This window comes from Pyrus communis, chromosome 14 (genome assembly GCF_041283825.1).
Source record: "Pyrus communis isolate YQ-2024b chromosome 14, ASM4128382v1, whole genome shotgun sequence".
Classification (NCBI taxonomy): domain Eukaryota; kingdom Viridiplantae; phylum Streptophyta; class Magnoliopsida; order Rosales; family Rosaceae; genus Pyrus; species Pyrus communis.
In genome coordinates, this window is record NC_142578.1 from 4458962 (window position 1) to 4473665 (window position 14704).

The window sequence follows — 14704 nt, forward strand, 5'->3', positions numbered from 1 at the left end:
TTAAAAAAAAAAATAATATTTTAATACTAATAGTCTAGGTTATTCAATTTAGGGGAAGGGAGATGCACTTAGGCAGTTACGGTTTACTTGGGGGATTAAGTTGCCTATAGCTCAAGAGGGCTTTTAGGGGTGGAATTTCTCTTATTGTATATGCTTCCACAAACATGCATTGTTTTATGGACTGAATCTATCATGTTTTCGGCAAACACAAGCAGCCAGAATTGCATCTAGCAGCCGAATTTCCAATCTTGTCATGTAAATATCGAGTCTATTGTACAAAAACAGTGCCAACATACGGTATTTAAGTTCTTTCCGTTATTAAATCACCTTGGAATTTATACAACCATTCTTAATTTTTGGTGGGAAAAAATTTCAGAGTCACGGTCACACTGCCACATACTACATGCCGCATCATGATTATTTGGTTCCGGAGTCTGTTTATTATGTAGTCCTGATGTACTAGGCCTCTCTATCTTTTGCTTATATAAATCCCCTTATATACATGGCTGAATGGCAGAGGGATGGACTACACATTTTCGCTTTTATTAAGCTGTTGGTTGGGAAAGGCGTCTATGGATTAGCAGACGAGTCTGCTTCCATAACTTATGAGCTTCAGATTCATCATTTGCTAGTTTCGAGCAGTCGCTCTCGTTGCAGTCTGCAAAGTATTTCCCACTCACTTCTTCCAGTTCCGGGCTTAAAGCAACATAGCAAGCTGTTGAAGCACCCTGAGATGTCGATTTTAGTAACTTGGACGCGATGAAGAAGACAGAATCTGCATGGGAAGAAATGTTCCAGAAAATTAGACTTCTTTTTGCTGCGACATTAATTCACATTTAAACGTAGATCAAAGGGACAAATCCGTGCCTGTGATGAAGCCCTTATGAGCTCTTATAATTCCGGTCTTTACAACTCCCGGGTGCACTGCGTTAATCGTTACTCTTGCATTTCTTGCCTGTATGTTCAAGAAACGCTCTGGTTAGAGATTGTTATATATAACCGGCACATACAAAAAAAAATTCTTCGGCAAAAAGGTGAAACAAAATATACAAGACTAGCTACCTTAAGCTGTCTTGCCAGTTCCTTGGCGTGCAATACGTTTGCCAGTTTGGACTGTGCGTAAGCTTTTGTACCATTATAACTGCAAGAACAAACATGATTAGTGCTTGTACAAATATTACTAATCACGGTTTAGTAATGGTTAATTAGGATTAAGTGTGATTAATTTACTTCTTAGGGTTGAGCAATTGGTTGAAGCGGAATTCATCTCTCTTAACCCAGCTGTGGATCGCAGAAGAAACGTTGATTATTCTCCCTCGGATGCCGGTCTGAGCTGCTGTTTCCACCATTTTTTCCAGCAGCTTTTCTGTCAAAAAATGATGTCCTGCCAGCAAGGAAAGGACTGAACGGTCATGCGCTTTCCCAAATGGGCTTTATGACAAGAATCAAAAGCGTGTTCTTGTGGAAAATCCAAAAACGTGTCTTGTGGATAATTGCACACAATTTATAGGGCACATGAGCATGGCCCAATTTTTCTGGTCATCGTTTGGGAAGGAGCGAAACTTGTATCAGAGCTGTAGAGCAATTGAGGTCATTGATTGTATGCGAACACCTCATTCATGTCCTAAACTAGGGTTTCTTCTTTGGCTAGTTCACAGTTATTTTCACGTGATATTACTAATTAACATATTTTAATATGAGTAGATGGTATATGTTTTTTTTCTTACAATCGTCGAAAAATATTATTAGATTGTAGTATTAGTGATAACTAAATGACATAGTTTAGCCGTCATTGAACTTATAATATAATATTAATTGGGGTGTGCTATCCACACACTCTATTTTACTTCTTACACACCCCTTGATAATTTCTGTCTGTTAATCTTTTTCAATTCATCCGATCCGACGGCTGAAAATTAAAAAAATGTGTGAGAAGTAAAATGGGGTGTGTGGATATCACATCCCTATTAATAAATGAATGCACGTGTTATAGCAAGAGTAAATTTGGAACACCAGGTGGATGTGTGAGTGTGATGGTCGAACACAAAAGTTTCTCATGGATAGTGAAATAGAAAGTTACCCAAGTAATTTGTAGCAAATGTCATCTCAATTTTGTCTTCAGAATATTCCAAAGCCTGAGAAAACATCCCACCATTGTTTCTGCAAATTGTGAAGATTTCATGCATTAGTACCAAACACAAACACAAATACACACACTGTATTCATATATACATATGTATAATAGAACATGTTAACTTTGAAGAAACTTACATGAGGATGTTGAGGGGAAGTCTTAGAGCTAAGAACTCAGAACAAAATCTATCAACAGAAGCGAGTGAGCTCAGGTCAATCTCTAAGAGTATAACCTCAGCCTCTGGACTCTCCCTTTGAATCCCCTCCTTCACTTCCGCGGCCTTCAATAAATCTCTCGCCGGAATCACGACCCTCACTCCTCTCTTTGCCAGCACTCTTGCCGTTTCAGCTCCGATCCCTGAAGTTGCTCCTGTAATTCCCAGGTAATAGAGTAATTTAATTAGGTCAAACCTTAGGGATAGTGCATAGTTAAATGGTCAGAAAGCACTTGTGATATGGAGAGCAACTCGGAACCAATAGAAAACTATTCAAAAGAGACAAAACTATATCTTGCTAGAGCAAAAAAGAACCACTAACAAGAAATTAATATAAAATAGTAAATAAAATATTCTAGCGTATCAAAATTTGGTGGGATTGATAAATGTTTTAATATATTTTCCAGGCGATGACTTTATGTTTCCATCCAAGAAAGCATGGATTGAAGGGTTCTGCAAACCCTTCATTTTTCATGTCAAGATGAAGCGAAACAAATGAGATCGGGAAGAAAAATAATCAGTTAAAGAGAGAGATATAGAGCCAGAGGGTTAGCAAAAGAAGAAATCTTTGAATTATGCCACTGAAAATTAACAAAAACATAAAAGAAACTTCATCATATCTATGGGATTACTACAAATGAGAGCAAAATCAAATGAGAGCAAGAAGAGAAAAATGGCTGGAAATAGTAAACAATCACTTAATTTCATGAGACTGAAAAAGCAAGAGAAAGCAGTAGAAAACAGTAAAAACCATTTTTCATGTAACCGTACGTAGTAAAAGCCGGTAAACAAACAGAGAGAGAGAACCTGAGAAATCTGAAATCAACTATACTATATATTCAATGTGTTCCAATGTTTTTCTGATCAGAAATCTCTTTGGTTTATGAGAGAAACTGGATGGTTCTGATAAACTTACCAGTGATTATGGCAGTGAGTTGAGAAGGGACTGAGGAAGAACAATCTTGGGTGACTTGCTCAGCAGTTGAATTTGAGCCATAACCACTTGGGCCTGCAATTCCTGCCAAGTACCTTAGTGTCTCCTTCATGGGGCTCTCAAAAACAAATAATCGTAGCTAGAACTGCAATTCTGCAAAGAAAGAGCTACTTTTGGTGGAAAGTGGAAAATCACATAAATTTATAGTAGCATGTATACAGAAGAATTGAGTATTTCTAGGGTACTAAATGGACCACCTTAGTTAAGGTGGTCTCAACCAATAAACACAATTTGTCAACCAATGAACTCAATTTGTTGAATTTTCTAATACCAGTCAAATGAAAATGATTGATTAAGGTGGGCTAAGTGTTTTTGAGTATTTACAACTTTGGGGTTCTGGGGAAACCCTATAAACAAAAAAAATGCACCCATTGCTTTTTGTCTTTGTCTCATCTAATTGTTACTGTCTATGCCCCTCACACTCAATGGCTTTCATTTGCATTATATTTTGTGATGGATAGGATGTGAGTTTGTCATTTTCAGTGGAGTAATGTTAGTGAGACTAAATTTAGAGACTAAATTTGCAAACTAAATAATGTGCCATCAATACAAATAAGCATGTTTATCAACGTTTAAGTAATAAACCAATCATTAACTTCCATGTTCTTTAGTTTCCAAAACTTTGTCTACAAATTTAATCATTCTAGTATTATTCTTTCCAGTGGCATGACTTCTGATTTCAAGTGATTTTTATTGCTTATTTAAAGAATTAAAGTTACCATTATGTATAATTAATCATCATCATATCCATCACAATTCACAACAAGAAAAAGTATCAATGTAGGATATTCTTAAGTAAAATGGTGGTTGAATGTTGCCGGCACTTTTTGTATCTTTTAAACTTGGATCTGATCGATTTCGATGGCCACAATTAACCTTTGCGTATTGGATAATTTCTTCTTATCAATCATCTCCGGAGAAACCAATGTCCTCTAATGCCGGCCAAAGCTAAAGAAAAGTAATAATAATGATGTTGTGTTTATATTATTAGGTGTTTGATTGCTTGTTTAAGTATAAATTAAGATTAATCAACCATGAATGCATGCTAACTTGAGAAGTCTAATCTTACTGTGCATGAGTAAAAGTAAAAGTGTAAAACATGACAGCATTTGGCATACCCATGTCACAAATACACACAGTAAAACATGACAGCATTTGGTATACCCATGTCACTGATGCATCATCCATATATATTGCTGGCGTGGCCCATGGTTGATTAGGGTAAGTTTTTTTGTCCATATATACCACCGTTAGTGGTTGATATATACATCGTACAGTGAGTGATGTGGCTTCGCTTGTTAGAGATGATTTTGATATGATCTCGTTTGTTGACAGTAACTTTAAGTATACCTCCTTGGTATATAATACTCACACTAATGCACCAAATTAAGAAATTTGGGAAAAATGGTGTGAATTATAAAGCCCTGTACACGTGCACATGTAATAAATTATCTTATAGATGATAATTACACTACAACCAATCGTTGAGAATTTGAATGTTATGAGACAAGAGGAAATTTACCACTTTACAAGTAGACTTTTGCCTGTATAGGCCACATTTATGTATCAGTGGCATAGACAACAATGCTTTGTTGCGTGCCATATGTCTCTCACGTCTCTCCTTTAGTCCTTTTTGTCCCCATAGCCATTTCATTTTTTTCCAACCTTTTGTGTTGAGAAATAATTATGATGGATGGTGTTGGATCTTTGATGGACTAAAAGAGAGCAATGAGGTTGACTCCTCAACAATGGAGTGTGAACTGGCTATTGCACAAGGGTCCCATTGTGTTTCCAAACTTGCATACACCTCTCATGACATGCCACACACGAAGAAGCACTTCTCTCCACTTTATCCATTCACATCTAATATTCATATATAGTACTTTTACAACAAAACTACTCAAATATACAAAATCGATACACTTATTAATACAATGTTCGAATGCACAAAATCGATACATTTATTAACACAATGTTCAATAAATGTGATCCTTATCATTATATGTGAATTCACCTGTATTAAAAAGTATGTTAGCAAGTGCGTTGGTTTTGTGTTTGCGAATAAATCACATGTACTTTTATGTCCAAGTATTGTTGCCCTAGCTTTATTTGCTTCATATTCATGGCATGGTATATATGCTAAAAAGTGTAAAATTACACTAGAGTCGATATGTTGGAGTCAAAAAGCCGTTTGTTTTTTGTACGTATATATATACGTGCATACACGCACGCTTGTCGCTTGTTGGGGATAAAAGGTAAAGAACGAAAAGCTTACTCGTACCAAAAGAAATTAGGATGAGTGAATGTGAATGGTTTAAACTTGTTTTCGAATTTAAACTATTTGCATGTAGTTTTGTCGTGGCCTTGACCTATGAGAACAATGCTTTTTTGAGCCATTTATACAACTGTACCATGTTACATATAATTGTCGGAGAAGAATCACCTTTTACTTTCTGCATGTACAAGACAATTGTAAAATATCTTACTAAGATGTATAATTATATTGGTGTTTTTTTTAATTAACGATATTATTTACATTAAAGAAGAAGGGATGAACTAGCCTCACAATAGGCTAGTAATAATTAAGAACTACTTGATTAATTAAGCGTTCAAATTTACGGTGTAATGGTAGAGCACTTACTTAATTACCATCATAATTCATTTTTAGGGTTTATCTTAATGCTAAACCAACCTCAAAATCTAAACCATAAACATATTAGTTTCACACGACACATCTGTATATGTATAAAACTAGATTAATGCAAGATCATGTGAACTCGTTTTATTAAAATACAAATATCAAATTTTGACTAATTTTTGTTGATCACTAAACTTCTATGTTCTAATTAATATTATAAGCTTGTAGAGTCTTTTTTTTTTTTTTTAAATACCTAGTCGATTAGTCGAAAATTTGGACTTATTCTTTTCCCATTCTTATTTATGCTAAGCACAAAATTATGAAATAAATAAAGGAGAAAAACACAACTTGATATATTCTTTTCTTTCTAATTTTTGGAGATGGATACGTAACCTACTTATTGTGATTCATATGATAGATTAATTAAGAGAAGTGAAAGGAATGTGGCACACGTTGTACGTTAAAAAATTAGATTTAGTAGATGAAAATCTATTAAAATAAGGTTATCAGTTTAATAACTTAGTTCCTAATCATCTTTTAATTTCTTTGGTCAACTTAATTACGATTCCAAATAAATGGCCAACAACTCCACGATTACTAATATTGTAAAAGAAGTCTATGAGAGCTTAAGCACAACCTCCACCTAACCTAAGAAAATGATTTTCTATTATTATTTCGACAACCCATAATTTACGTAAACTATTTGAACCACATTTTCTTGCTAGGGAAGAAAATTGAAATGACTCCAAAGAAACCTAAGCCTAAGGGCCCAAATGTTGAAAAGATGTCTCCTCCCTCCATAAAAATTTCATGCCTGAACTGATTCGTTCTTTAAACCTGTAAATTCCCATTGCCGACAAACCCTAATTTTTCCTCATATCAATCATATCAACCTAACCTTTTTCTCATCCATGAAGATTAGGGAAAAAGGGTTTACTCGTAAAAAGAAATGTATAGTTCATCTTGATGAGTGCCACCCCCACGTGTTCACAAGCCAACCATGGGATTACAAATTTAAGTGACCCTCAAAATTGAGAAATTTTGTGTGCTCATGACATGATCACACAATGTTATTATTTTACTTATGTTACAACACGTGAATTCATCTTTTATTCATATACACTAATGCATAATAAATCAATTATGTTATCAACTTTGTTTCAACATGTGAAAAGTATGTTACGTAACTTGTGTTTTGAGTACCTACAAAAATTTCTCACAAATCACGGGATAATTGTATTGTAAGCTAGATTATTAACAGTAATTATTAGTTATGATCTATGACCTATATTTAAAAGTTAATTCACTAATTAATTACTCTGTATACCTAAATATTTTTCTTGCCTGGCCAATCTATGCGAGATTTGAAGCAAAAGGTAGTTTGTCTTCATCTTCCATATATATGTGAACCATATCTGACCAACGACGTGGGATTGTTTTAAAATGGAAGCCTAAAACACAGCTATCTAGCATGAGGGTTTGATTGAAGACATGGACATACCTCCTTCCCACCAACACTAATTAAAAAAATTCACTAAACACATACTTTAATCTGTGATTAGCACAGGTGGATCACATTAATTGGTTGTTAGTACTAGGGGTGGTGGGAAAGGAGACATGAAACGAGACCAATCAAGTCCAAAGACAAGCATAGTACATGGTGTTTGCCATTCTTGGTGAGTGGATTATACTATGTAGGAACTAGGATGGAGCAAATTCAAGACAAATTTTCTGCAGGGAAATGATGATATTAATTGATTTTATACTACTTTTGTGTTTGATCTTGTAGATGGCTCTTCCATAAACATCAATTAAAAGTAAAACCAATCTTCATCTTGAGGAGTTTTTTTTTTTTTTTTTTTTTTTTTTTTTTCTTTTTCTTTTTTTGGTAACAAAAAAATTAGGGTGAGATTGGTTACTCACACACCAGCGCCAGAGCATACCCATAACCTTAAGCGGGAAGGAGACACCTAACTGTCCACTGGTATTGATTTACATAGAAATTTACCAATCACATACCAATGAGGACTGCTAGCTGCGAGACTCGAACTTGAGTGGGACGACAATTAAAATAGGGACCTTACCAATTGAGGTTCGAGTCCCACCAAGGTTTAGTTGGTAAGGTGTTTTGTGTGCTATCCACGAAGGTGTTGCGTGTGCTGCAAAGTTATGAAATTTCCTGGTGGATAGGGATTTTTCTCTTCAACCCTTTGTGTCTTGGGTTCAAACCCTCGCTTTCCGTTGAATATGATTTCAGACAAAAAAAAAAAATGACCTGGTTATTGGTTAAAGCCTAATGGATCCTTTCAGTAAAATGGGCTATAGTTTTATAACGGGCCTATCAAGACTCCACTTAGGCGGTCATAATCTGGGCCGGTCTTGTTTACTAATGGCATTGAAACTATGGAACCGCGGGCAGGCGATAACCGCTCTTTCCCCCCAAATCTAATGGTATTAGGAAAGCCCAACCGACCACAATACTTTTAAATGCAAAAAACAAGCTACAAAAGATGTATATATAGCAAGCAAAACAGTGCAGACGACACGACTGCCTGAAGAAATAGGGAGAAAATTTGAAAGCAGTTTCGGATCTCGTCGTCTCTATGGATGAGTTTGTAATTTTTTAATTCACCGATTCAGTTGGGTGATTTTTAATCGTTATTTGTAGTGTGTGTTTGCTTGGTTTGTTAATCCAAAAAATTGAGTAGGTTTCTTTCGGGGTTTAGGGTTTAACCGATTCGATTTGTTTGGTTGATTTCTTCCTCTATCATATTATTAATATGATGACGACGATGAGCCAAAATCTAATATGTATATCCCCTTCCCTGCTGTTTCACCAAAAAAGAAATCCTGTATGTAGTATATCGTATACCAGAGATATGAATATTATTAGGGCAACAAATATTACGGCCGCCCCCCCCAAAAAAAAAAAAACTTGGTTCTGATTGCTGGAAATACGGGGAAAACTAGATCATTATGTTTTCCAACAGCAGATCCAAACTTTGTTGCAGATTCTGGAATTGCAGGTACTGAACATGTCTCCACCCGCGCCGGCGAGGTACTACCATTTTTTTTCTTCTCTTTCGGCAATAAGGATTGTCTAATTGTGTGTGGTTGTAACACTACGGAGTTTTGTTACAGAACCCGCCAACTTACGGTGTCTACCCTCCTCGTCCTTCTCTTTATCCTGTGTATCATCCCGTGCATGTGACTCCTGCCTGTTTCGCCGTGGAAGAGTTTAACAAGGAAACGAATTGCCAAACTGCATATTGTGAGAGTTGTTGGTGCTTTGGAGGAGCTCAGGTGTGGTTATTTCCGTCAACTACTAACATTGGAGGTGCTTGATGAGGGCGTGGCCAAATTTTACGAAGCAGTTGTTGAAACCAAATCCGGCAGCAACGATATGAGGCTCGTAAACTTTCTGGAAGTGGAAGGTAACTGTTTTATGCTATATATATGTTCAATTAGCTTGTTAATTTATCATTACAAATTGAGTTTTGACTATAACAACAAACACACGACCAAACTTCTTGCTATCCACCATATTAGGTCTTCACCCAATCTTCTATACTTGGAACATTTTTATGAGGGCTCAAGCTGCTTTAAACGAGGAAATACGTCCTTATATACCACCTAGTCTAGTTTTGCAGTCAAGGACTAACTTCCTAATTTTCTCATTTGTTATCTCAACAGATTTTTCCTATCTTTTTGCTACCTAAACCAATATTGCAACACCATTCCGAATAGTCTCAATACTATCCCTATTTATGTCCAATTCATCCTTAACTATCAAATTAATACTATTCCTATTCAGATCCAATTCATCCTTAACTATCAATTTAACTATGCGAGCAAAACAACGCATATGAATAATTATCTCCATTCAACACAAGTGAATCAATAAAGCCAACCCACTTACTGGCGTTCTAGGATTCATATAGTCGAACTCACTTAGTGAGATAAGACCGGGTTGTTGTTGTTGTATTATGTTTTCTAAGAGCAGATGCATACTTTGTAGCAGATTCTACAATTTCAAGAACCGCTGCTTCTGATACAGGTTCAACTTTAATGTGTGACTCTAAGTATACGTTGGCCCTCGCTATCGAGGTATAGCTTTTTTTTTTTTTTCTTTTTTGTTTTTTGCAGAGGATTGTCTAATTGTGTGTGGTTGTAACACTACGGACTTGTGTTATAGAAACTGCCAACTTACGGTTTCTTACTTCCTCGTCCCCGTCCTTCTCCATATCCTGTGGATCATCACCTGATCATGGCTCCTGCCAGTTTCACCGTGGATGAGATTAACAAGGAAAAGAATGCCAACCTGCATCTTGTGAGAGTTGTTGCTGCTTTTGACCGGCGCTCCTTTGAATATTTCACTCAACAACTAAGATTGGAGGTGCTTGACGAGGGCGTGGCCAAAATTTACGGAGCAGAAGTTAAAAGAAAATCCGGCAGCAGCGATATGAGGCTGGTAGTTTTCTATGAGGTCGACAATCCTTCTTGATCCTCTCTTTCTTTCTAGTTTTTAGTAGGGGCCACTCTCTCGCTTTGTCGAGGAGAACTTTTGTGTCTTTGCAGTCTTCAGGTGATGGTCCAGTGTTAGGCCTTTGAAGCTTATCTTTTTTGTTAGGTGTGCGTCTCTCTTGATTGAGGAATCGTACCTTTTTTTTAACTCCAAGTAGGGTTTTTATTTATTTGGTACTAAAAATTATGTGTCTAAGTATATCTTTGCTTTGATTATTAATGAATTGAATGGTTAGTCTAGGTGTTTGCATGATTATAGTAAACAAATGATTTTTGTTTATGCCTAATGCAAATGGATATTGATGATGAGGATCATGATACTAACGGGTGAAACTTTAAAGTTTCAAAAAGAATTGCGAACGAGTGTTAAAAGGCGAAACGGATGACCTATTAGCATAATTCATTAGATTTGAGTGACCCGTTGGTAGAAGGGGTTGGATTTGTAACCCATTGATTTAAAAAGGTGAGATAGAAATCGACGCAAACTCATAAAACCGATTGAAATCGACCCAAACGCGTAAAACTGACCCATTTATCGAAGATGGCTGAAAAGCGAGCATACTAGTCTCAGTTCAAACTCGAAGCACTAATACTGGACAAATATTGAAGATCAAGTTTAACAAGAGCTGTCACTCGTCTTCAAGCAGTGGATAATAATGAAACTATCTCTTAGTGCTAAGGTAAAATGAGTTATTTTTCTGGGAGCTGTTATTGACACTGTTATTTGATAAAAACGTAACGAAAAGTTCGTCAATGAACGTGTAGAATGACCTTGCAATCACGTTTAAAAAGAGCTGTCACTCTTAACGTCCTCAAGCACTGGATAATAATGAAACTATCTCTTAGTGCTAAGGTAAAATGAGTTATTTTTCTAGGAGCTGTTATTGACACTCTAATTTGATAAAAGCGTAACGAAAAGTTCGTCAATGAACGTGTAGAATGTCCTTGCAATGCTTAACTAGACAGACATTTTCGATGCCAAGATATGTACATGCAAATAAGTGGTCTTTTGTCACAAATGCACCGAGAAACAGCACAGTTCTTCGTTGTTTGGGATTGAAAAGCTGTGTTATCTAAGCAACCGTCGGAAGCCAACAAAAGACATTAATTTAGTAAATTTACAAGGCCCTGCTGTCGTGGTGCGTAAATCTTCCCTGAGGCCACCCTAATCCAGCACTACCAATGTTGCCGTGTGCCTGAATAGGTTCCGCCAATCCATTTGTAGTTTTGCCAAGCGTTTCTCCCTGCGCACATTCGAATCGGAGGGACAAAAGATGAGCAAGGCTTAAAAACGGCGAACAAACATGGCTATCACCGAATTAAGACACCGAGCGAACCAGGAGATACGTTGCTATACGAGTTTAAAACAAGTAAACGGGTCTTCTATTCACTGGACAGCTCTATGCCATTTCTAAGTTTATAACTATAATTTATTGGGCAGCTCTATACTATTCAGAAATTCAAATACCTCTTTCCAGCCCATGCTTTCTAGAATTTTTCTCGCATAACTACCCTCTCCAAATGACATGTTCAAGGCCTCTGCCGCGGCTTCCTCCGTAGAGACATCTGGTAGATCACCATCACCAACTATTGAATTCTTTTGTCCTGGACCCACTCCGAAACCACCATGCAAGGCTCTTCTATCAGCAGCTCTATCCTTATATGCATAGCTCTCATGCTGTCAAATTGACAGGAGACAAATTATCAGGGAAATGCAGATTCATATAGACAAGAACAGACAAATGAGGATTAAATCACTCAGCCCAAACGCGTTAACAGTTTGACAGACTCGGCTATGAGCCTCTTGCACCTGACTAGTAATTACTTGACAAACAAGCATACGAGCGATAGTCTAAAACCATCTTCCTTGAAGTTGAAAGTTATCTATTGATGTAATGGGACTGCTTATGTAGATTGGTTATGTCAAGGGCAAAAAGGCAAAACTTCAAAGCTCTACGTGGACTACTTAAAAAATGATATTTAACAAGGGTAAAACTTCAGAAATTGAAATGTGTAAGTTACCCTTTCGTATGTTTGGCCACGCAACAGAGATGAATCCTTGGTAACTGCCGCTCCATCTAAAGTTTCTGATTCACAGTTTACACTGGATTTTGAGTTGGGGAGAATTTGTTTGTTGACTGATAATTCAGGGAAGCCCCAATCTTTTGTTGGATTTGAAGAATCATAAGTTGGCAAGGAAGATAGGTATCGTCTACTGGGACTCCGCAACTTATAGATTTGTCCTGAAAGAATCACAAGAAGGTGGTTGCAAGTAACAATCAAATTTTGCAATTGGTAACTGAAAAAAGCAGGCAGAACACAGCACAAAACAAAATACAAGTAGGTCTTATGTTAGAGGAAAATGCAAACCTGTTATAACTCGTACCAGATCAAGATGTACTTCACATATTGGAGCAGTTTTTAGACGGCCACCACCAGAAGGCATAGCAGGATGAAGCTTAGCAGACTGTCTCACTAATCTCCCAACAAGCCTTGCTTCCTCACCTTTTCCATCCTTTCTGGGCTTTGTGATCATTTCCCAGTCCCATAAACTCACAAGGGAAGACTCTGGGATAGACGCTTCTTCAGATTGAATGACCTGACCATACTGTGCTCGCCAGTTCTCTTCGTCCCATGAAGCACCTGTGCCAGATATGCTTATATGTTTCAATATTGTTGGGGTATCATCACTTACATATATTTATATAGCAGTGAAAGACAGACAGACCAAAAGTCCTACAGATTACCTACTTGCTACTTATTGAAATGAAAGTGGATATCAAATCATCAGTAATGAGCCGCAACATTGTTGCAATACCTTCATCAGAGACGTTTTCTTTTGACTTAATTGCAGCATCAAGGTCCTCGGGAGTCAATTCACGTTCATTGAGCTCGTGACTATCATTGTTCCCTGCAACTACACCAAACAAAACCATTTAAATCCTGCTCCAACCACAGCAATCTTTTATAAAAAAAAAAAAAAAAAAGGATAGCAGAATTCAGGACAAACCGTCTGCTTGCAACTCAACATCTGTTTCTGGAAACAATGTCATATCATCAGCAGCATTGGGTTTTAAATTGGAATAACCCGTCAAGAAAAGATCAATAAGCGTATCTTCCAACCTAGAAAAAAGTATAAAACACGAGTTAGGAAAACATTTAACCAATCAATCAAACTACTAAGGGAGAGCAACACGAGAGCAACAATACCATTCCGAGGCAGGAGGGGGAATTCCGGGTACATCACTGCTACCACGGCAATCTGTATCCCCTGTTTACAAAACAACTAATTCACTGCCCCAAACCAAAGATCAACATTACACGTCCAAACGACTAAAAGTCTAAAACTTTGAATATGCTCCAATAGTAGTAAATCAATATATATATATATATATTCATACACACACACACACACACACACACACACATATATATACACGCACAAAAACAGAAAGCAATAGGAATTGCAATGGCACACCTGCAACTTCATTGGGTTCCTGCGGAACAGTTTGTATGCGTTGATTTTCATGTGAAAATTGATATTCTTGATTGGGATTTTCCAAATTACCATCCTGAAAATAATTTTCCAACCAAACTAGAAATCACTCCACCTAATACCAGACAGATAGAAGAAGAAACAAAAATCATAAATTTAAAGAACACCAATAACAAGTTCAAAAATTTCAGTCAGCCCAAGACTTAAAAGAGCGGAAAGCGAAAGAGGGTACCTGGGGAGAGGGAAGAAGGACGTAACTTCCATCTTCGAACTTGTAGTAAAGGCCATCTCGGGTGCTGTAGTACCAGCCGGCTGTTGGGTCGTGGTAAAATCCACTACCGGCATGGAAATAGAGCTGAGAGCTTTCGTCCCAAACAAAGGAGTTGTGGGCGTCTTGCGGGTCGGATTCTGAGGGACTCGGACTCGCCATTTGATTTGTTCTATACGTGCATGTTTCGAGATCAGCAGAGACCCGTCGGAGCGGCCTAGGTGGCTTTCTTTCTACGACGGTATGCTCGCACGAACCGCCTGCCAAAGGAAAGATGATGAATTTGGGCTCAAGTTGGGCCATGTTGACTATAACTGGGCCAGCCTTAAGTCCTTTAAACTTTTTTCTTTTCTGATAGGAGAATAGTTATTGTTTTTTAATACAAGACCATTTATCTATGATTTAATGATATTTTTCTTCACTTATAAATTGGATA

General features: G+C 37.1%; 2 protein-coding genes across 3 annotated transcripts; both read right to left on the minus strand.

Moving 5' to 3' along the window:
* Window positions 1–293: 293 nt before the first annotated feature.
* On the minus strand, window positions 294–3479 carry LOC137713756 (short-chain dehydrogenase TIC 32 A, chloroplastic). The gene is made up of 7 exons (XM_068453107.2): window positions 3265–3479; window positions 2272–2503; window positions 2081–2160; window positions 1231–1384; window positions 1063–1141; window positions 868–955; window positions 294–775 (listed from the first exon to the last, which is right to left on the minus strand). The coding sequence occupies exons 1-7, from the start codon at window positions 3392–3394 to the stop codon at window positions 546–548; spliced, it is 993 nt and encodes a 330-aa protein (XP_068309208.2). The 5' UTR covers window positions 3395–3479; the 3' UTR covers window positions 294–545.
* Window positions 3480–11400: 7921 nt separating this feature from the next.
* Window positions 11401–14569, minus strand: LOC137713597 (D111/G-patch domain-containing protein). 2 transcript variants are annotated; one of them, XM_068452919.2, is made up of 9 exons: window positions 14233–14569; window positions 13983–14076; window positions 13715–13775; window positions 13515–13627; window positions 13323–13421; window positions 12875–13147; window positions 12527–12747; window positions 11973–12182; window positions 11401–11748 (listed from the first exon to the last, which is right to left on the minus strand). In XM_068452919.2, the coding sequence occupies exons 1-9, from the start codon at window positions 14428–14430 to the stop codon at window positions 11623–11625; spliced, it is 1395 nt and encodes a 464-aa protein (XP_068309020.2). In that variant the 5' UTR covers window positions 14431–14569; the 3' UTR covers window positions 11401–11622. The 2 variants fall into 2 exon arrangements, with proteins under 2 accessions (XP_068309020.2, XP_068309021.2); XM_068452920.2 differs by having other exon boundaries at window positions 13323–13415; window positions 14233–14562.
* Between the last annotated feature and the right edge of the window lie 135 nt (window positions 14570–14704).